At 33.2% G+C, this 24333-nt stretch overlaps 1 protein-coding gene and 1 long non-coding RNA gene across 2 annotated transcripts in view; both read right to left on the minus strand.

The window, feature by feature from the left end:
- The window catches only part of LOC145724917 (putative inorganic phosphate cotransporter), a 43681-nt gene that overhangs the window by 12297 nt on the left and 7051 nt on the right, over positions 1-24333 (minus strand). Inside the window, exons 2-4 of the mRNA XM_081973408.1 lie at positions 22813-23003; positions 18285-18542; positions 18011-18098 (exon numbers count right to left, since the gene is read on the minus strand). Of these exons, the coding sequence (XP_081829534.1) occupies positions 18011-18098; positions 18285-18542; positions 22813-23003 (537 nt within the window). The remainder of the gene's footprint in view (positions 1-18010; positions 18099-18284; positions 18543-22812; positions 23004-24333) is intronic.
- Positions 6626-10646, minus strand: LOC145724830 (uncharacterized). Its single transcript, XR_014177098.1, has 3 exons — positions 9864-10646; positions 9098-9280; positions 6626-8240 (listed from the first exon to the last, which is right to left on the minus strand). It is a non-coding gene; the product is annotated as an uncharacterized LOC145724830 (long non-coding RNA).

Consider the following 24333-nt stretch of genomic DNA (forward strand, 5'->3'; position numbering starts at 1 on the left):
GGTTATTATGTATACTACGTATTATTAAAAAAATCGATAATTATGTTACTTAATTAAAATGCTATGTAAGTTTTAATTTTTTAATCGATTAATTGTTTCAACCGCGTGATTTGCATAATAGGCTGAAAAGTTACTTTTATCGCTTGTGTAAAAGGTCAAAGAAGATAAGGCACTAGCGTCAATTACATTTTTATATTAATAATAGAATATGATTAATTTGATTAACAATAAGGGAGATAACCCATTTAAAATGTTTCATCAAAGAGTGAGACATGACATGTTTAGTCTGGTTTAGTATAGAAATTTTAGTAACTTTGTTTAACACAAGGGTTTTATCCACAATATTAACAAAATTGCAAGAAACTAGGATAAGGGGAGCATAATTAAGTAATGTAGTTTTTACGGGTATTTTAACATACTGGTTTAGTTCCTATTATATGGTCGATATTGGCTTCAAACAAATCGCTTTGCAAAAAGTGATGACAAGCAATCTAAATGACAAAAATTTCTTAATAATCAACTAAAAATAAAAGGTTGGTTCAAACTGGCTTCAGCAATTTGTTGGTCTAATAAGATTTACTGAAAGCGTCAATATAGTGATGGCAAGCAAAAACGAACATTTTGACAAATATATTTAACTAAATCAATAAAAAGATTGTAAAATTCTAAGTTTTGAAAAGACAGCATTAGGATTATGATCTATGAGTCTAGAAACATGGAAAATGATCTATAGATAAGGGTTTTAGGTTAGGTTAGGGGCATTACTGAGGGACATTAGCATTTTGTCAACTATTAATAAATCATAACATATTTTTTTCTATATCCATTGACGTATAAAACTGGCTGCTTTACTAAACGTAGTACAAATAAGTGAGTTAGTCAGGATTGAACAAAAAGATCCACCAAAAAAGTATTAAAAAATGTACCTAAGTCGATTTTGACGCCCTCTAGCCAAACAGTTGAAACTATCAAGTCAAGTTGTGATACTTTAGAAAACACATTTTATTGGATATCCATTGACGTATAAAACTCTACCAAAGGTAGTACCCGAGAGGGTGTACCAAAAAGGTGATAAGAAATGGTAAACTTTGATGCCCTCTAGCAGCCAAACGGTACCACTAACGACTATATAGACTTTTATACCTCAATAAAAAGCCCATTTCATTGGCTCTTTATTGGTATATAAAAGTATTTAAAAAGTGTTACAAATACGCATGTTATTGACGGTTTAGTGACAGGGTGCAACAGAAACACTTTTTGACTGTTTCAGGGCTAATTTGACCAAAAAAACATCTCCCCATATTTGTAAAATTGTTATGACATTAATACGCGAAATATGTCTAGAATTTGACGTAGAATCCGAAAATGCAAAAATATACAGGGTGTCCCATTAAAATAAGTAGCAGTTGATATCTACTTCCGATTATTTCCTTTCTATCAATTTTGACCAATCGCTATCAAGAATTAGTATAACAAATGTAAATTTTAAGTGGAAAAATCACTTAACAACTGTCAACTTAGCTGTCAGCAGTTTTTCCGGAAAAAAATTCGAAAAAATTTCACACTCCTCACAGCAACATAAAGAATAGTGTTACCCTTTCTAGCTTGAAAGTTATTGTTCTTATTGTTTTAATTAAAATAAAATAATCTTACCAAATATCCCTCGTGCATCTAATTTTTCCTGTGGAAAAATTGGAATACTCGTTTCTAAGTAATTGGTTTTAACAAATAGCATGAGCGAAACCACTTTCGCTCATGCTATTTGTTAAAACCAATTACTTAGAAACTCGTTTTTCCGAATTTTTCCGAAAAAATTAAATGCACTAGGGCTATTACCCCCGATTAAACCGTTGCACGCATATTTCTTTTTTAACTTTTTTTAAGTAAAAAAGAATTTTTAGACTTTCCAGTTGTGGTAATTCAGAAAATTAGTGAGTATTGTTAAGTGTTATTGGGAATTATTAGGAATTACTGGACATTACAAAGAATTAGTGAGCATTATTGGCATATTAGAAATTAGTGTACAAAATTTTACTCAGCGGTTTACCCCTAGTAGGTAAAATTAAAATGACCTAAAAATATTTCAAATTTAACTATGTTTAGTAATCAAAGACAGTCTCAAGTTATAAGTTATAAATTTGCAACTTATTATACTTTCTTTTAATCACATGAAAATGACAAAACTGAAGCAAATATTTGCCATATACTCTACTGTTAAACTCTTTATTTTCATTTAAAAAGCCCATTCACACAATGACAGTAAAAATCTAATATTTGTACAGATCATAAAAAAAAAACTTTATTCCTAAAATTGACTCATAAATTACTAAATTCAACACCAAAAAAAAGCTCACGTGAATACTACAAATCTTATCGCATAATGTGTGGAAATTTTAATCAAAAACACAGTCAAGTGTTTGCTAAATTGATTGTGGAATTCATAAAGTAAACTTAACCTTTGATTGCTTACTTCAGTTTGAATGATTTTGAAATTTTTGTAATTCTTAATTATAATTTTAGCAATTTTAATTTTATTTACTCTGTAAAGACAATATTCTTACTTAAAGGTCTTTGACCCTACAACACCCACTGTTATTAACCAAAGGACTTGTCATATCATATAAGAAATTATCAGCCGTAAGTGCAATACCAGATAACCTATCCTACCGGAGACATGTTAGCAACGATTCTCGGCAACGAAATCGGCAGTTCGTTTTTCCACCAGTGGTCGCGCGTATTCACTTTACGCTTTCTACCGTTTGTTCTCCCGTCTAGCCTGCTCTTGCTATAACTACTGTAGAAATATAAAATACAGTTAAATAATTAAAAATGTATTATAGTAATTACTAAGTAATTATTGTGCATCATTCTAGGATTAAGTGTTAATGAAATGGGAAATCGTAAGAAAAATAAACCAAGTATTTTGTTTAAACATTTTTTAAGGGTTGAACATCGACCGTTGCTGGGGGTTTTTTTCACTAAATCGACTAAGGGTAGATATAGGAATATTATCCTGTCAAAAACTCAGAAAGGCCGGGTACTTTAAGGAAGTGAGGGTTAATTAAATGCAAGGTGGTGGAAAAAGTAGAAACATTTTACAATTTAAATTGTTTTTAAGGGTTGAAAATGGACCGTTGCTGGGGGTTTTTTTAACTAAATCGACTAAGGGTAGATATAGGAATAATATCCTGTCAAAAACTCAGAAAGGCCGGGTACTTTAAGGGAGTGAGGGTTAATTAAATGCGAGGTGGTGGAAAAAGTAGAAACATTTTACAATTTAAATTGTTTTTAAGGGTTGAAAATGGACCGTTGCTGGGGGTTTTTTTCACTAAATCGACTAAGGGTAGATATAGGAATAATATCCTGTCAAAAACTCAGAAAGGCCGGGTACTTTAAGGGATTGAGGGTTAATTAAATGCGAGGTGGTGGAAAAAGTAGAAACATTTTACAATTTAAATTGTTTTTAAGGGTTGAAAATGGATCGTTGCTGGGGGTTTTTTTCACTAAATCGACTAAGGGTAGATATAGGAATAATATCCTGTCAAAAACTCAGAAAGGCCGGGTACTTTAAGGGAGTGAGGGTTAATTAAATGCGAGGTGGTGGAAAAAGTAGAAACATTTTACAATTTAAATTGTTTTTAAGGGTTGAAAATGGACCGTTGCTGGGGGTTTTTTTCACTAAATCGACTAAGGGTAGATATAGGAATAATATCCTGTCAAAAACTCAGAAAGGCCGGGTACTTTAAGGGAGTGAGGGTTAATTAAATGCGAGGTGGTGGAAAAAGTAGAAACATTTTACAATTTAAATTGTTTTTAAGGGTTGAAAATGGACCGTTGCTGGGGGTTTTTTTCACTAAATCGACTAAGGGTAGATATAGGAATAATATCCTGTCAAAAACTCAGAAAGGCCGGGTACTTTAAGGGATTGAGGGTTAATTAAATGCGAGGTGGTGGAAAAAGTAGAAACATTTTACAATTTAAATTGTTTTTAAGGGTTGAAAATGGACCGTTGCTGGGGGTTTTTTTAACAAAATCGACTAAGGGTAGATATAGGAATATTATTCTGTCAAAAACTCAGAAAGGCCGGGTACTTTAAGGGAGTGAGGGTTAATCAAATGGGAAATATTAAGAAAAATAAACCAAGTATTTTGTTTAAACATTTTTTAAGGGTTGAACATCGACCGTTGCTGGGGGTTTTTTTCACTAAATCGACTAAGGGTAGATATAGGAATATTATCCTGTCAAAAACTCAGAAAGGCCGGGTACTTTAAGGAAGTGAGGGTTAATTAAATGCAAGGTGGTGGAAAAAGTAGAAACATTTTACAATTTAAATTGTTTTTAAGGGTTGAAAATGGACCGTTGCTGGGGGTTTTTTTAACTAAATCGACTAAGGGTAGATAGAGGAATAATATCCTGTCAAAAACTCAGAAAGGCCGGGTACTTTAAGGAAGTGAGGGTTAATTAAATGCAAGGTGGTGGAAAAAGTAGAAACATTTTACAATTTAAATTGTTTTTAAGGGTTGAAAATGGACCGTTGCTGGGGGTTTTTTTTCACGAAATCGACTAAGGGTAGATATAGGAATAATATCCTGTCAAAAACTCAGAAAGGCCGGGTACTTTAAGGGAGTGAGGGTTAATCAAATGGGAAATGGTAAGAAAAATAAACCAAGTATTTTGTTTAAACATTTTTTAAGGGTTGAAAATGGACCGTTGCTGGGGGTTTTTTTCACTAAATCGACTAAGGGTAGATACAGGAATAATATCCTGTCAAAAACTCAGAAAGGCCGGGTACTTTAAGGGAGTGAGGGTTAATTAAATGCGAGGTGGTGGAAAAAGTAGAAACATTTTACAATTTAAATTGTTTTTAAGGGTTGAAAATGGACCGTTGCTGGGGGTTTTTTTCACTAAATCGACTAAGGGTAGATACAGGAATAATATCCTGTCAAAAACTCAGAAAGGCCGGGTACTTTAAGGGATTGAGGGTTAATTAAATGCGAGGTGGTGGAAAAAGTAGAAACATTTTACAATTTAAATTGTTTTTAAGGGTTGAAAATGGACCGTTGCTGGGGGTTTTTTTCACGAAATCGACTAAGGGTAGATATAGGAATAATATCCTGTCAAAAACTCAGAAAGGCCGGGTACTTTAAGGGAGTGAGGGTTAATCAAATGGGAAATGGTAAGAAAAATAAACCAAGTATTTTGTTTAAACATTTTTTAAGGGTTGAAAATGGACCGTTGCTGGGGGTTTTTTTCACTAAATCGACTAAGGGTAGATACAGGAATAATATCCTGTCAAAAACTCAGAAAGGCCGGGTACTTTAAGGGAGTGAGGGTTAATCAAATGGGAAATGGTAAGAAAAATAAACCAAGTATTTTGTTTAAACATTTTTTAAGGGTTGAAAATGGACCGTTGCTGGGTTTTTTTTTCACTAAATCGACTAAGGGTAGATATAGGAATATTATCCTGTCAAAAACTCAGAAAGGCCGGGTACTTTAAGGAAGTGAGGGTTAATTAAATGCGAGTTGGTGGGAAAAGTAGAAACATTTTACAATCTAAATTGTTTTTAAGGGTTGAAAATGGACCGTTGCTGGGGGTTTTTTTCACTAAATCGACTAAGGGTAGATATAGGAATATTATCCTGTCAAAAACTCAGAAAGGCCGGGTACTTTAAGGAAGTGATTGTTAATTAAATGCAAGGTGGTGGAAAAAGTAGAAACATTTTACAATTTAAATTGTTTTTAAGGGTTGAAAATGGACCGTTGCTGGGGGTTTTTTTCACTAAATCGACTAAGGGTAGATATAGGAATATTATCCTGTCAAAAACTCAGAAAGGCCGGGTACTTTAAGGGAGTGAGGGTTAATCAAATGGAAAATATTAAGAAAAATAAACAAAGTATTTTGTTTAAACAGTTTTTAAGGGTTGAACATCGACTGTTGCTGGGGGTTTTTTTCACTAAAAGGACTTAGTGTACATATATCTATTACATTCTGGAGAGACCTTTGAAAGGCCGACTTTTAAGACCGACCCTTTTAAGGGACGTAAGGTGAATTAAATGAGCCCTGATGAAAATAGTAAGGATTTTTCTCTAAGTAGGATACATGTAGCTATCACATTTTTGGAAGACCTTGGAAAGCCCGACTCTTATTTTTTTATGGATGTATCGTAAAAAAAAACATTTTTGAAAGATAATTCAGTTGGTGGTTAAGTACGTTCGTATTGGCAACATTGCCTTCTTTGACCAGGAGCTTGTTGCAAGGCTCAGCGTTTTCTATTTTCACGCGTGATGTCTGTTTACATTAGATCCAGACACGGCCAGGACGGTGTTCTTTGATGTAAGCCGACGTATAAGAAGCCGAAGTAGTTGGAAACCGCCGAAAAATTGGCAAAGCGTATATAAAAATTGTCTAGAAAGAATAAGAGTCATATCGTATTATTTATTTCTTTTCCTCACGTCTTGTAGGTATGCTTTTGTTTTAACGTTTTTAGGCTTAGTTTAGTTGCTCTGAATATATCTGACAAAGTGGTTGAATTGGTTTTGTTAGCGAATATAAGAGCGACTTTCTAGCATTTCAATTTCTGATATTTGCAAATAAAGTAACATAATTAAAACGAAAACAGGTTTATACTTTTACACAAATCTTTATAACATTAATTATTATTTTCAAACATCAGTTTTAGTGAAGGTATAATTGTCATTGTTGGCGTCTTTTTTGTGGGGCGTATATGGCAAGAGTCAAAGTGTAAGGGTCAAACTTTTCTATTACATTGTCATCTTATGTCACGACGCCTACTTTACAATTATTTTTGTTATGAGTGCTATACTCCGTGGTTGAAACACCCAATACGAGTTACAATAATACCTAACTTAACCTAATAAAAACTAGTAGACCTAATAGTACTAGTAAAATAAAGTAATTCTCAACGTCATTGACAAATTGAAAACATCGTAGGTTTTTGTTTTATTTTTAAATGTATATAATCCAGTTACAATTGTACATAAAATCAGGCACATAAACGGGCTCTATTGACTCATCATTTTATACAACTAATTGTTCAATAAAAGTTTGTATGAAATGACACAAACACACTTATTTTCCTAATAAAATATAAAAATACAGGGTATCTCAGAAATACATGTAATTATAAATAAAGAATAAATAGAATAAAATAAATAAATGTATTTAAAAAATATATAAAATTATTGAAAATAAACAACCTTCACTACCCACAAAGTTTGAGTTAAATTGATGATGATGGTTTTGCAGAAGTTTATAGTTTTGTATTTTTTAGAGTGTTTGACTCTCTATATCTCGAAAACGAAGAGTTTTCGGATCCACGTATATTTTAACTTTTTTCATATTTGGGCCAGCTCAGTTTATCCCTAAATTTACGGTACTTATTTCTAAGACACCCTGTATATTATTGAAATATAAACATAATAAATTGTTGGAGCTATGTTCTATAAGTTGGTTGAGGAGAGTTATTCATTTATTTTCGATTTTTGGGCTTTGCGTCTCACCGCATCAAAAAGGTTTGTTGGGAAAATGGAATTTTGCACTATTTTTAACTAAGTAGAAAATAACATTAACCTAGTCGTCCCAACACAAGACCACTGACTTAGGTTCGGTCTTGAACCTGAAAAACTTCAAGAAATCTGAAAAATAAAAAACAGCAGAACACAGCAAACAATAACTTATAATAAATAAACAACCTGATACTTAGTAATTTTGAATTCTGAGAAAGATTTTTTGTCAATTAAATTGACATAAATGTTTCGACTATTGTTGCAGTGAATGGTTGTAAAAATAAAACAATAGATAACCTTTGACGCGAAGCCCAAAAAACAAAAATAAATAATACATTATAGTGTGAAACAAGTTCATGTGTAAAGCATGGGAATCTTGAAAACAGTAAAAATAAAACTAAAATTTACAAATTATAATTTCCATAGGGCACTGGTAGAAAATGAAAGCAATCATGCATCTCACGATTTTATAATTTTTTTTATCTAATCCACACGCTATTTTTGGCATAACAATTTTTTTTAAATTTCGTGAGATGCACAACTGCCGTTAATCTACCAATGCCCTCCATAAGTACAAATATTTAGGTTTGTGGAAATATTTGGGCTTTGTGATCAAATGAATTATTTTGAAACCCTTGGAAAACTGCAGAAGTGCATAGCCCACTTTGCCCTGCTGAGGCTAATGGGTAAAACCACCAACCCCAAATTTTGACCTAAAAATATAAAATAAAACATAAAACATTCAGGTATTTATTCAGCCGAAAACAACTCGACTTCAGGTGGGTTTATAAAACCAATAAAATAAAAATAATTTAATAATATAAATGATCTGCTGTGGTTGAAAAGGGTTTACAGAACAAAATAAAAATTACTATAGAGAAACTACCAGATATTTATTATTACCTCAGCTGATGCCATCCCTAAAAGAAGTACAGGTAGTTGTATGTCTTCTAGCGTGATTTCCAAAGTAATAATTTAAGTCCAGCAAATAAATTGCTTTAATCCTAATTTGTTTTTAAATAATTGCTTTTAAAGGACTTCCCGATTTAAAATTTTAATTTATTCAAAACAGAACCAATCAAAATTAGTGTTTAAGGTTAACAAAAAAGGAAGTTAAAATAAGTTCGCAAGCTTATCTTATTTTATCTTATCTCTTATTTATATATTATTTTTTTTTTTTATAAACGCAACGCAACGACATAGCAAACAGCAACTTTCAACAATTATTTTATTTTATTGATTTTATAAACCCACCTTTCATATTGTCTCTGATACATTTTGTCCTTTTACTCAAACCAAAAAAAGCGCTCAATACTACCACAAAAAAGCTGTTACTGTTAGTAAGCATAAACAGAAAACGTATAGTGTGTAGTGCGCACCTTTTTTATTATAAAAAAATACTTCAAGTTTTATTAAAGTAAATGTCTATAAATAAGTACAGTTTTTCAATTTCACCCTGTAGTAAAAACCAAAATAAAAATTGCTGGTCACATCCGTAAATTACACGAAAATGTACTAAAACTGCAATAATGTATCTATAAAAATAAGAGATAGCAAACACAAAAATTACCTAATTTTTCGTGCAATGCCCTTGGACATTTTTAAGTCGGCAGACACGCAGTGTACCAGAGCATACTCGGGGTGAAAAGAAAATAAATCCCTCTCGACCTCTGAAAGTACAGCCGCTGGACTTATTTCTCCTCTATTGAACGCAACCCAAAAATGTCGAAATTCGACTTCCTTGATCCTATTCCTAAAAAATTCAAATGCTTACAATTCGGTACTTTGTAAAAAAAATAACATCGCACTATAAGAACGACCTATCTTGAGTTTTGTGTAAAACCACATACCGGGTGTCCAGAAAAAGCAAGAGAGGTTAATATGGTTATTTTTATTTCTCTGTAAGGGTGATTTAGTTGGAAAACTAAAAACTTTTAGTTTAAATTTCAATCTTGCAATTTTATCGTCGACAAGAAACAGGCATCTTGATTGTTTTCAGTCTATTTAGCTTTTTAAAAAATTTTCAAGAATGATAAAACTACAATTAGTTTGTAGAAAGTACATACAAAATCCAAAATTAATAAAAAATCAAAATTATGATCACAACCCTCAACATGACCAGTTCAGTTTAATAGTTTTATAGACGCTCTACGACTTCAATTTAAAAAGTTTTACAATAATTACCCAACTGAACAGACACAAGAAAAAAACGATTTTTAATGTTAATCTGTTATGTCCCCGTGTTCTCCTGGACACCCGATATAAGTTACAAATTTGTGATATTTTCAACTTTCTTTATGCTAAACTGTAATTTATTTCTACTCAAACATACTTACATTGCGAATAAGAAACAGTTTTCTTAGATGAACAATTTGGAAATAACTCCCTTGGGACACTTGGGAAACGAGTAGGCAATTCCCAGTTAGCACAACAACGTACAAGAAGCGAATGAACTGTGAAGTATTTAACCGTGCCAAAGTAACTGGCAAATTTTATAAAGTTGGTTGCAATAATAACGATTTTCCAAGCAAAGTAAAAGCTTTGTAAAATATCCAAGAAATTAGAATTACCAACACCAAGGCAAAAGAGAATTACATGACTGTAATTTCTCTGTTTGAAGAGATTATATTTACTTGTTAAAATGACCGTTAAAAAATATAAAAATAGGCGAAGACAAAAGCTGACTGGCCTAATTTATTATCTTAATCCTACACTCCATAAAAAGAAGTGCGTCCCCCACCGGCACGCGCCGATCCATAATCATTGTCGGCGCTCCTTTGATATAAAGAAGTCAAATTTTCTTGAAATACGAAATGTCTGCAGTGTTGTCATAGTTAACAAAATTAAATAAAGGATCTAGATACCCTTATAAGTGGTATTACAAATACAATAATGATTGATATGGCAAATGAGTCAACAACCATAACCTACAATTACTGAAAATGTCTGAATGAACTGCTAAGTCGATTTAGCGAAAAAAACATCCAGTAACGGTCGATTTTCGACCCTTAAAAACAATTTAAATTGTAAAATGTTTCTACTTTTTCCACCACCTCGCATTTAATTAACCCTCACTCCCTTAAAGTACCCGGCCTTTCTGAGTTTTTGACAGGATATTATTCCTGTATCTACCCTTAGTCGATTTAGTGAAAAAAACCCCCAGCAACGGTCCATTTTCAACCCTTAAAAAATGTTTAAACAAAATACTTGGTTTATTTTTCTTACCATTTCCCATTTGATTAACCCTCACTCCCTTAAAGTACCCGGCCTTTCTGAGTTTTTGACAGAATAATATTCCTATATCTACCCTTAGTCGATTTAGTGAAAAAAACCCCCAGCAACGGTCCATTTTCAACCCTTAAAAAATGTTTAAACAAAATACTTGGTTTATTTTTCTTACCATTTCCCATTTGATTAACCCTCACTCCCTTAAAGTACCCGGCCTTTCTGAGTTTTTGACAGGATATTATTCCTATATCTACCCTTAGTCGATTTCGTGAAAAAAACCCCCAGCAACGGTCCATTTTCAACCCTTAAAAACAATTTAAATTGTAAAATGTTTCTACTTTTTCCACCACCTCGCATTTAATTAACCCTCAATCCCTTAAAGTACCCGGCCTTTCTGAGTTTTTGACAGGATATTATTCCTATATCTACCCTTAGTCGATTTAGTGATAAAAACCCCCAGCAACGGTCCATTTTCAACCCTTAAAAACAATTTAAATTGTAAAATGTTTCTACTTTTTCCACCACCTCGCATTTAATTAACCCTCACTCCCTTAAAGTACCCGGCCTTTCTGAGTTTTTGACAGGATATTATTCCTGTATCTACCCTTAGTCGATTTAGTGAAAAAAACCCCCAGCAACGGTCCATTTTCAACCCTTAAAAAATGTTTAAACAAAATACTTGGTTTATTTTTCTTACCATTTCCCATTTGATTAACCCTCACTCCCTTAAAGTACCCGGCCTTTCTGAGTTTTTGACAGGATATTATTCCTATATCTACCCTTAGTCGATTTAGTGAAAAAAACCCCTAGCAACGGTCCATTTTCAACCCTTAAAACAATTTAAATTGTAAAATGTTTCTACTTTTTCCACCACCTCGCATTTAATTAACCCTCAATCCCTTAAAGTACCCGGCCTTTCTGAGTTTTTGACAGGATATTATTCCTATATCTACCCTTAGTCGATTTCGTGAAAAAAACCCCCAGCAACGGTCCATTTTCAACCCTTAAAAACAATTTAAATTGTAAAATGTTTCTACTTTTTCCACCACCTCGCATTTAATTAACCCTCAATCCCTTAAAGTACCCGGCCTTTCTGAGTTTTTGACAGGATATTATTCCTGTATCTACCCTTAGTCGATTTAGTGAAAAAAAACCCCAGCAACGGTCCATTTTCAACCCTTAAAAACAATTTAAATTGTAAAATGTTTCTACTTTTTCCACCACCTCGCATTTAATTAACCCTCAATCCCTTAAAGTACCCGGCCTTTCTGAGTTTTTGACAGGATATTATTCCTGTATCTACCCTTAGTCGATTTAGTGAAAAAAAACCCCAGCAACGGTCCATTTTCAACCCTTAAAAACAATTTAAATTGTAAAATGTTTCTACTTTTTCCACCACCTCGCATTTAATTAACCCTCACTCCCTTAAAGTACCCGGCCTTTCTGAGTTTTTGACAGGATATTATTCCTGTATCTACCCTTAGTCGATTTAGTGAAAAAAACCCCCAGCAACGGTCCATTTTCAACCCTTAAAAAATGTTTAAACAAAATACTTGGTTTATTTTTCTTACCATTTCCCATTTGATTAACCCTCACTCCCTTAAAGTACCCGGCCTTTCTGAGTTTTTGACAGGATATTATTCCTATATCTACCCTTAGTCGATTTAGTGAAAAAAACCCCCAGCAACGGTCCATTTTCAACCCTTAAAAACAATTTAAATTGTAAAATGTTTCTACTTTTTCCACCACCTCGCATTTAATTAACCCTCAATCCCTTAAAGTACCCGGCCTTTCTGAGTTTTTGACAGGATATTATTCCTATATCTACCCTTAGTCGATTTAGTGATAAAAACCCCCAGCAACGGTCCATTTTCAACCCTTAAAAACAATTTAAATTGTAAAATGTTTCTACTTTTTCCACCACCTCGCATTTAATTAACCCTCAATCCCTTAAAGTACCCGGCCTTTCTGAGTTTTTGACAGGATATTATTCCTGTATCTACCCTTAGTCGATTTAGTGAAAAAAACCCCCAGCAACGGTCCATTTTCAACCCTTAAAAAATGTTTAAACAAAATACTTGGTTTATTTTTCTTACCATTTCCCATTTGATTAACCCTCACTCCCTTAAAGTACCCGGCCTTTCTGAGTTTTTGACAGAATAATATTCCTATATCTACCCTTAGTCGATTTAGTGAAAAAAACCCCCAGCAACGGTCCATTTTCAACCCTTAAAAACAATTTAAATTGTAAAATGTTTCTACTTTTTCCACCACCTCGCATTTAATTAACCCTCACTCCCTTAAAGTACCCGGCCTTTCTGAGTTTTTGACAGGATATTATTCCTATATCTACCCTTAGTCGATTTAGTGAAAAAAACCCCTAGCAACGGTCCATTTTCAACCCTTAAAACAATTTAAATTGTAAAATGTTTCTACTTTTTCCACCACCTCGCATTTAATTAACCCTCAATCCCTTAAAGTACCCGGCCTTTCTGAGTTTTTGACAGGATATTATTCCTATATCTACCCTTAGTCGATTTCGTGAAAAAAACCCCCAGCAACGGTCCATTTTCAACCCTTAAAAACAATTTAAATTGTAAAATGTTTCTACTTTTTCCACCACCTCGCATTTAATTAACCCTCAATCCCTTAAAGTACCCGGCCTTTCTGAGTTTTTGACAGGATATTATTCCTGTATCTACCCTTAGTCGATTTAGTGAAAAAAAACCCCAGCAACGGTCCATTTTCAACCCTTAAAAACAATTTAAATTGTAAAATGTTTCTACTTTTTCCACCACCTCGCATTTAATTAACCCTCACTCCCTTAAAGTACCCGGCCTTTCTGAGTTTTTGACAGGATATTATTCCTGTATCTACCCTTAGTCGATTTAGTGAAAAAAACCCCCAGCAACGGTCCATTTTCAACCCTTAAAAAATGTTTAAACAAAATACTTGGTTTATTTTTCTTACCATTTCCCATTTGATTAACCCTCACTCCCTTAAAGTACCCGGCCTTTCTGAGTTTTTGACAGGATATTATTCCTATATCTACCCTTAGTCGATTTAGTGAAAAAAACCCCCAGCAACGGTCCATTTTCAACCCTTAAAAACAATTTAAATTGTAAAATGTTTCTACTTTTTCCACCACCTCGCATTTAATTAACCCTCAATCCCTTAAAGTACCCGGCCTTTCTGAGTTTTTGACAGGATATTATTCCTATATCTACCCTTAGTCGATTTAGTGATAAAAACCCCCAGCAACGGTCCATTTTCAACCCTTAAAAACAATTTAAATTGTAAAATGTTTCTACTTTTTCCACCACCTCGCATTTAATTAACCCTCAATCCCTTAAAGTACCCGGCCTTTCTGAGTTTTTGACAGGATATTATTCCTGTATCTACCCTTAGTCGATTTAGTGAAAAAAACCCCCAGCAACGGTCCATTTTCAACCCTTAAAAAATGTTTAAACAAAATACTTGGTTTATTTTTCTTACCATTTCCCATTTGATTAACCCTCACTCCCTTAAAGTACCCGGCCTTTCTGAGTTTTTGACAGGATATTATTCCTATATCTACCCTTAGTCGATTTAGTGAAAAAAACCCCCAGCAACGGTCCATTTTCAACCCTTAAAAACAATTTAAATTGTAAAATGTTTCTACTTTTTCCACCACCTCGCATTTAATTAACCCTCAATCCCTTAAAGTACCCGGCCTTTCTGAGTTTTTGACAGGATATTATTCCTATATCTACCCTTAGTCGATTTAGTGAAAAAAACCCCCAGCAACGGTCCATTTTCAACCCTTAAAAACAATTTAAATTGTAAAATGTTTCTACTTTTTCCACCACCTTGCATTTAATTAACCCTCACTTCCTTAAAGTACCCGGCCTTTCTGAGTTTTTGACAGGATAATATTCCTATATCTACCCTTAGTCGATTTAGTGAAAAAAACCCCCAGCAACGGTCGATGTTCAACCCTTAAAAAATGTTTAAACAAAATACTTGGTTTATTTTTCTTAATATTTCCCATTTGATTAACCCTCAATCCCTTAAAGTACCCGGCCTTTCTGAGTTTTTGACAGGATATTATTCCTATATCTACCCTTAGTCGATTTAGTGAAAAAAACCCCCAGCAACGGTCCATTTTCAACCCTTAAAAACAATTTAAATTGTAAAATGTTTCTACTTTTTCCACCACCTCGCATTTAATTAACCCTCACTCCCTTAAAGTACCCGGCCTTTCTGAGTTTTTGACAGGGTATTATTCCTATATCTACCCTTAGTCGATTTAGTTAAAAAAACCCCCAGCAACGGTCCATTTTCAACCCTTAAAAACAATTTAAATTGTAAAATGTTTCTACTTTTTCCACCACCTTGCATTTAATTAACCCTCACTTCCTTAAAGTACCCGGCCTTTCTGAGTTTTTGACAGGATAATATTCCTATATCTACCCTTAGTCGATTTAGTGAAAAAAACCCCCAGCAACGGTCGATGTTCAACCCTTAAAAAATGTTTAAACAAAATACTTGGTTTATTTTTCTTAATATTTCCCATTTGATTAACCCTCAATCCCTTAAAGTACCCGGCCTTTCTGAGTTTTTGACAGGATATTATTCCTATATCTACCCTTAGTCGATTTAGTGAAAAAAACCCCCAGCAACGGTCCATTTTCAACCCTTAAAAACAATTTAAATTGTAAAATGTTTCTACTTTTTCCACCACCTCGCATTTAATTAACCCTCAATCCCTTAAAGTACCCGGCCTTTCTGAGTTTTTGACAGGATATTATTCCTATATCTACCCTTAGTCGATTTAGTGAAAAAAACCCCCAGCAACGGTCCATTTTCAACCCTTAAAAACAATTTAAATTGTAAAATGTTTCTACTTTTTCCACCACCTCGCATTTAATTAACCCTCACTCCCTTAAAGTACCCGGCCTTTCTGAGTTTTTGACAGGGTATTATTCCTATATCTACCCTTAGTCGATTTAGTTAAAAAAACCCCCAGCAACGGTCCATTTTCAACCCTTAAAAACAATTTAAATTGTAAAATGTTTCTACTTTTTCCACCACCTTGCATTTAATTAACCCTCACTTCCTTAAAGTACCCGGCCTTTCTGAGTTTTTGACAGGATAATATTCCTATATCTACCCTTAGTCGATTTAGTGAAAAAAACCCCCAGCAACGGTCGATGTTCAACCCTTAAAAAATGTTTAAACAAAATACTTGGTTTATTTTTCTTACGATTTCCCATTTCATTAACACTTAATCCTAGAATGATGCACAATAATTACTTAGTAATTACTATAATACATTTTTAATTATTTAACTGTATTTTATATTTCTACAGTAGTTATAGCAAGAGCAGGCTAGACGGGAGAACAAACGGTAGAAAGCGTAAAGTGAATACGCGCGACCACTGGTGGAAAAACGAACTGCCGATTTCGTTGCCGAGAATCGTTGCTAACATGTCTCCGGTACCTATCCTGCACCCATTTACTGAGTTGGGTGCAGCTAAGCAGGTTTTTCCGAGCTGAATGTATTATTTAATTTTTGTAAAAGTAAAATATACAGTTTGCGGGTAAAACCAATACAGGATTTTATACAGGATGTAGCATGTTTTTGTACCAGTAATGTAATGGGTTTAAAAATAATCCTAGATTGGTCTGTAAACTAAACCAGAAAAAAATTTTTGTTTGCAAAAATGTTTATTAGGGATATTATTATACGTGAATTGCTATTTTAAAATTTGGTACAATAAACTTGGTTCACACTATATGGCAGTTACATTGAGTATTTATTAGAAAAGTAAGTAATTACGAAAATTTCTATCCACTGCGTTTCAATGACAGTATGTTCCATCCTGTATCCGTATACCTAAGTATAACATGTTCAATGCTTTGGTTATACAGTGTGTTCATAAAGTATGGAATAAATTCGATTAAAATTCAGGAAATTATCTTTCTTTTCATTGAAAAATTAAAAATAAAAATTTTCAAAAAATTTAAAGGTACCTTTGAATTGATTTAGAGAAAATTTTTGAACCTTTAAAATAAACCTCCACTGCCTAAATTAACTGACATAATTTCCAGGTCATCCCCAAAATCGTGACAGTTGGGGCAAAATGGATATCAGGGTGATCCAGGGTGTCTCAGATTAGCGGTTGAGTACAGGGTGTCCCAAAAAAGTGAAAAACAATTTGTGTAAAAAGCAAAAATGATCAAAAGTGTCAAAAAGTTTGACTTTGACGCCCTCTAGCGGTCCAACTATCACACCAATGACCTTTTTTGAATACACCGTTGAAAAGCGTTTGGTCTGGACTATATTTTACGTTCAGTGACCTTTTGTCGTAACTGTTCAAATAACTGAATTATTTTAGGCTAAAGCAAAAGGTTAAATCACTTTTGGAAAAAGTGCACACAAATTTTGCTCAAATTAGGAATTTAATTTAATAATAAAAGAAAAAATAATTTTTATTTTTGTTTATTTAATTTTTTAATTACTGAATTCTGGAAACGGATCAATTTTTGATTTTGCCATAAATGGCGAAGTTGCTGTTATAAAAATATTTTGATATCTTTTTTTGCTGCTCCTCTTATACACTCATTTGGAGTCTAACCCTCTTCCTCTCCTACAATAAGTAAACCCCTATGGTCGGTTTTATAATTATCCTGTATTTTATCTCTTTATTTCTGTCTTTAACCATTAAGTAAGTAAATTATAAATCGGTCACAATGGTGGAAACTGTCAAATTCTACTCCATGAAGCTATAAAACTACAAAACTTGCCTAAAAGCCCTGTTATAGTTAATACAGATGTTAATCATATTAAATGCTTGTTTATAAGTAGATAAGTAGAAATTGGACAGTTGTGACGTGTACCTGTTTATATTGAGCATATTTCAATCTATCAAACTTAGAAATGAAAATTTCTTTTTTGTAATGAAATACTTCTCGAGAAATTAGGACCAAAATTCTTTATCATAATAATCTTATTTATAAAGGCAAATTTTATTAAAAGGAGACATGATAATCATTACTAACTTTCATGTATCGGTTATACTATTGAGCCACGTTGTATTAACTCTATTAATAAAAAATTGTTTATGATAAATCATCTTCCTTAGGACTATGACCAGTCACACTCCAAACAAGCACCTATTCAAACTTTCATATTAATTCCCGATTCAAATCCAACATTTTTAACAGAAAAAATGCATCTGATCAAACGCATCAAAATCAAAATAGCTTGTACCTGCGTATACAAATGAACCCATTCGGCTCCTCTCGTTTGGGGGGATCCACTTTGCCAGTAAGGCGTGGCTGCATGGTACAATCGGACCCTGACCGAGAATAGGAACAATTCAAATACGGTGCTGTTGGGGAAAAGGCTGTTGCTTTGTTCGCCCCATACACTTTTTGACTCAAAAAGAAGAAAATTTGGGCAACAAAGCAAAAACCAATTTCCTCGTCACCGGATCGGCGTCTTTACCAGCCCCCAAAGACGCCATCGATCGTACTGTACTTACCTCTCCTAATCCTTGTATAAATCTCACAGCCAAAAGCCACCACAGGCCCATTCTGGCCGCGATAGGAACTAATAAACCGAACACAGAGTTGACGAGCATTCCTAGGCCCAAAAAGTAGATGTTTCCGTAAGTTTTGCCCAAAATACCGGCCGGAATTTGAGTGATGACGTAACCGTAGAAGAAGGCAGAAAGAACGTAAGCCTGGACGTCGGTTTGCCATTCGAATTCTCCCTCTAATTCCGGAGATTCTGAAGAATTCTGAAATAAACAGAAAAAGAACATGAATTACTAAAAGTGAAGGAAAACATTTCCAATACACTAGTAAAGTACTGTTAATAATACAATTTGGGCACCAAGGTCGACTGACGTAAATCTAGATTTAAAGTCATTTTAGTTCAAACCTATATCATCATATTTAGCTTTAAAATAGTTCAACTAGCGTTTAGTCTAAAGTGCAATCACAGTGGTACAGGTGTACTGTGGTACTATACAATTTACATGTTTTTTATAAATATTTTTCTTTAATAGAGGTCTTTATAGTCATTTTTGATATAGCAAATACTGGTAAAATATAGCAAATACTGGAAATTCTCATACCCAGAGAAGGTATGAGACTTTCTGGATGCTTTTAGCCTTGATTCAGGATTATTGACCGTTTCAAACACCGCACGATCATAATTTAACCTTTTGGAATCTTTTAGAACTTTCTGAACGCTTCCGAGACTTTCTGGAAACTTTTCCAACTGCCTGTAAGCTTCTAGAACTTTTTCTGGGATTTTCTGAAAGCTTTTGAGACTTTCTGGAATTGTTTTGGACTATCTGGAAGCCTCTGAGTTCTGAATTGTTGCGAAAGGGTCTAGAATCATTTTGGAAATGTCAGAAGAATTAAAATACTGCTGCAGCATTCAAAGTCTTCAAAAAATGTCAGATGCTTTTAGAATCGCGTTGAAAACCTCTGAATCCCTTTAAAACCCATTAAGTCATTTTTTATTAAGACTTTTTTCGTTTTTTTTTTTAAACAGAAACGTTCTTCCTAAACTGTCTCAACCTCTCAAATTTGAAAGATTCTGTGTATTTAAGAGATAGTAGTTTGCGTTAGTGTAGATATTCTTTCTATATGAAAATCAAGATGTACACGTGCACATTTTCTGTTTTCAAGATTAGAAAAAAAAACTGTATCAATATTGTTGTAAAATGACTTTCAAAATCTCGAATAATGTTTAAATTACATGTTGCGTATGTGCATTGTGCAACTACTGTCTATGTGCAAAACTGTTTAAATTTACTTAAGGATAATCAGACTTAAGGATTTTTCATCATCGCTATAGGAATAAAGAGCATTTGTACAACATTGACCTTTATTTTGGGGTTTTATAGAAGGACTTTTCACAGAATTTGTGAGATGTATACTTGTTACTGGTTTAATCGTAAATAACAAATGTAATCTGTATTTGTTACAATACTGTAGACTATTTTGGGTGCAGCTCACACACCCCAACAAGTCATTTCAAAACCTACAAAAAGTTTTACAACTCAACACATAAAAGTTATGATGGGTTTAACAGTAATTCTGAGTTTTCAGGTAAATCCAAATATAAAACCATGTATAAAACAAATACAAGCTATAAAGCAATAATAAGTGGAAGATAACAATTCTGGTAATGGATCGGTATGATTGATTGTTGAAATGTTATCTAAGTAAACATTACTAATTAGTAAACAATTTTTAGAAAAATTATTGTAAAATGTCTGTCACCATTGTCATTATTCGTTTGGTTTTCATGTATATGTATAGTAATACGAGATGACTAAATTCTAACCTATTTTTCGTAATAAATACTCATACTACTGTCTTTTCACAAAAGTCTGATGTGCACTAATCATATTAAACAGAAGTTTTAAACTGTCCAATAATTCAAATTTTGCATCTTATAGAGTTTGTCGTATTTACTGAAATTAGCGATAAACAAAAATGAATCTTAAGTAAATCCTTACTATTTCTTGAAAAAAAATTTTTTTTGTCATACCGTGTATATTTTTGATACTAAAACAATGTGCTCATTGTGTTATGTTATTATTCTTTCTTTTATTTTACGAGAGTTAATTAGAATTTTTCATAAACTAGACTTGAGCAGTTTTCAAGCCAGTGATTCTAATGTTAAAAACGATCCCAAAGATTTTCAAAATTAAAAATTTCTCAAAATGTGTAGTATCATGATCCCAGTTGCCCAGTAAACTTAAATGTAAAGTACAGAGTGTCTCAAATTCGATGGTTTTACTAGCACTTCCAAAACTAGCAAAAGTAGAAAAATGCGGTTTTTGCAAACCTGTGCTCAATTTTTGCAAAAGAAACAATAAAGTAATCGTACATTCCACGTTTCTGAAGTACAGGGTGATATTGAAAATATGACAATTTGGAACTACCCTCGTATTTTCTTTATCATTAGCGACGCAGAAAAGCGCCAGCTAGTGGCCGCATTTGTTTTCGCAATCTTGGAGAGCAAACAATTGGAAGGTTTTTGGCCAGTTTAAAGAGCATATTGTACATTCTGGAATGCTTTAGAGGCATTTGGAAATTCTTAGACGGTTCTAGAATTTTTTGGAAGCTTTGAAGAACATTTAAAATAATTTTTTTTTAAACTGTTCTAAAAGTTGTTGGAAGCTTCTAAATAGTTTTGAAAGGCTTCCGACTGTTTTGGAAGCATTTTGGAGTTTCTGTAGTGCTTTGAAATTTCTGTGAAATCTGTTCTGTGAACTGCTCTAAAAGCATTCGGAAACTTTTGGACTGTCTTGAAATGTTTTGAGAGCTTCTAGACTGTTCTAAAAACTTTTGGAAGGCTTTCGACTGAATTAGAAGCATTTTTGAGTTATTTCTGCAGTATTTTGAAATCTTTTAGACTACTTTAGGAGCATTTGGAAGGTTTCTGGAAAGTTCAAAAAGCATTCAAGGTTTTGGACTGCTTTTAAAGCATTTGAAAACTTAGGGACTGTTCTAGAAACTTAGGGAAGCTTTTAAACTGCTTTAGAAGGATACGCAAGCTTTCAGACTGCCTTGAAATTTTTTGAGAGTTTCTAGACTAGTTGAAGATCATTTGGAAGCCTTTAGAGCGTTCTAAACGCTTTTGGAAACTTTACTGTTTTGGAAGGCTTTCGACTGCTTGAAAAGCAATTTGGAGTGTCTGTAGGGTTTTTTTTTGTAAATCTAACCGTTTTAGAGATATTTTCCAAAAACTACTTTAATGCACTTTTTACCGAAAATTAGTTCAAAACTTTAACACCCTGTATCTTTCTTATTTTTGGTTGGTTGTAGTTCAGGCTGGTTCAACCATTCAAAAGAATTGTCTTGGACTGCCCTTTTCAGTGGTGTAGAGTAAAAAAATTGTGTACAGGGTGAGCAAAAATAATGATCCACTAACAATTTCGTGCACACCCTGTATACAGACAACTGTATTGAAGTTCAAACGTTACGTAGTTTGATTTAGTGGTCCATTAGGAACAATTTTTCACTTTTGTAGTTTTTATGTAAATCTAACAGTTTTCGAAATATTTACTAAAAACCAGTTTAATTCAGGTGGCGCCGGCGGTCAGTATAGTAGTCAGGAAAAACCTGCATTTAGGTAAAATTTTGGTGCATTTTTCCAAAAAATCGTGAATAACGTCTTAGTTAGTTTAGGTTAATGGTAGAAAGGTATCTCCACATCCATCCATATCTCAAAAAGTTTCGAAAATGTCCTAATTTCAAAGTCAGTGACAAAATGGCGGTAGTTACAGCAAAACGGACACCAGATTCGTGTTCTCCATGCTATAGTTAGTTGAAATGGCCTTTTTAGACTACTTTAGGAGCATTTGAAAAGTGTTTACAGTTTAAAGAGCACTGAAGGTTCTAGACTACTTTTAAGGCATTTGAGGCCTTGTAGATGGTTCTAGAAACTTTTGGAAGCTTCTGAGCATTTGGAAATTATTTGGTCAGTTTAAATTTGTAACTTAACCACTGTAACTTACTGATATTTAACCATTTTGTTTTTGTTTCTGAGAAGCCTTCAATATCTAAATATAGCTATTGCAATTATAAGTTAATCTATACAAAATAAAACCTTACAAAAAATAGCAGCTAATAAGCACAAAAAACTAAATTAAGCACAAAAAGAAGAAAAATGCAAAAAAAGCATGAAACAAATCTGTCAAATGACGTGTTTTTGCATAAATTGTTCACATGTCAAAGGTTGGTTGCTTTTATTATATACAAAAAGCAAAATTCCTAGAAATCCAGACTCTACTTATGACTTTACTATTATATTTGATACTGCAATCCCTGTAATATTATTCTTAAAATTATCTGATAAATATTCTAACAATTTAATAAAACTTAAAAAAATATGAAGTTTACACTGAACTGTACAGGGTGAGTCGGTTCTAGCAGGACTCTGGCTATTTGAAATACACAGGGTGTTTTATGTGAAACTAACTTTAATGATCAACTACTAGCATTTTGACTTACTGTGTGTCAAAATCACAATGTAAAACTTACCACAGTATCATTTATAGACAGTCCACATTCAGTAATATCAACGTCGTCGCTATCTGAATGGTCATCGAGAGCTATGGCCGTATGGTTGACCATAGCTACAATAGCTACGGACATGTTGGTTCTCATGATGTAAGCATTGGCCATGCCGAGGGCCAGCATGAATGTGACGAAGTGTCTGGTACCAAACCATCCTGGAAAAGAATCAAAAGTTGTAAGTTATGTAAAATGTAAGTTTCAGTTGCACGCAAATTAGCCATGCAAAATGGTTATAAATATAGAAACTCCAAGGGTGTGACATGTCCTAGGAATGCCAACTAGTGCAAAATGATTTAGTTGACAATGTACTAAATGCATATTTTTAGATTTTTGGATATCTACCACACTCGTGTATGCTTTATGATATTTAGGAAAAGCAATTATCTCTTCTTACTTTAAAGAAACCTAGTTCACTATATACAACGATGCTTTTTCAAAACAGTACACAACCAACTGTAGCATCCAAGATAACATCAATCAAGAAAATCGTGATCAAATACCAAACACATGGCATTCTCACGTGCGTTGTGCAATAACAATATCAAATATTTTGAACGTTGTTTTGGCATGGCAATCGATAATACGTAAACAAAATACAAGGCTTAAACGAAGATGACTGTTGGACTTGATCGTTTCAACCAGTTCAAGGATTTGTATTCCTACTTGCTTGTTTACAAAAAATAAGAAGAAACGAATATGGTACTAATTAACTGGCCATTTCCTCTTGAAACTATTTTTGTTACCGAAAAAGTTGGCACGTAACAATGACAAATGTTACATAAAAGCTTTCTTTTAATGTATGTGCACCTATAATTAGAGAAATTTTTCGTCACTTTGATGTTATATGTATTAGTTAGGTAGTAGTTGTTTTTTTCAACTTAAAATACGTAAAAACAACAATTTTACTCCTCTTATTATGTTTTTTAACTTTTTTGTAACTGTGTTTAAGTACTAAACGAAGTAATACAGATTAGGAGTTAAATCCAATGTCGTATAACAATTATTGGAGATGTGCCTACAGACTGTTCTAAATATAAACAAACTCATTTGGCAGGTCTTCTGACTTTTTCCAGCTATTTTCACATTCCCAAAAGATGCAACATTGACAATGTTTTAATCTTTTCCGAAAGGTCACCTTTATATTTTAAATAGAGAGTTAAACACCGACATTTACACTTTATTCACTGTATCATCCGCTGTGTAATCCGTTACAAGCTGATGGTTTTTTGTAAAAGTGAACAAAACTAATGTTTAAAATATCATTTTCTTTATCTGGTTTGGTATTTATTTCATGGTTACTTTTGAAACAATTCATTATTTCTCGTAAACAGGAAACGTTTAATATTGATTTTTTGTTGGATAGGGATTATTTGAAATAGTGTTAACTTATGTCGTAATCGTAATAAATGATTTCAGTCGTTAAGACATGTCTGTTTCAATTATTTTGAGTGAAACTGGACCTAAAAACTACTGATATAAAAATAA

This window comes from Ips typographus, linkage group LG2, assembly GCF_016097725.1.
Source record: "Ips typographus isolate SLU linkage group LG2, UJ_Ityp_2.0, whole genome shotgun sequence".
Classification (NCBI taxonomy): Eukaryota; Metazoa; Arthropoda; class Insecta; order Coleoptera; family Curculionidae; genus Ips; species Ips typographus.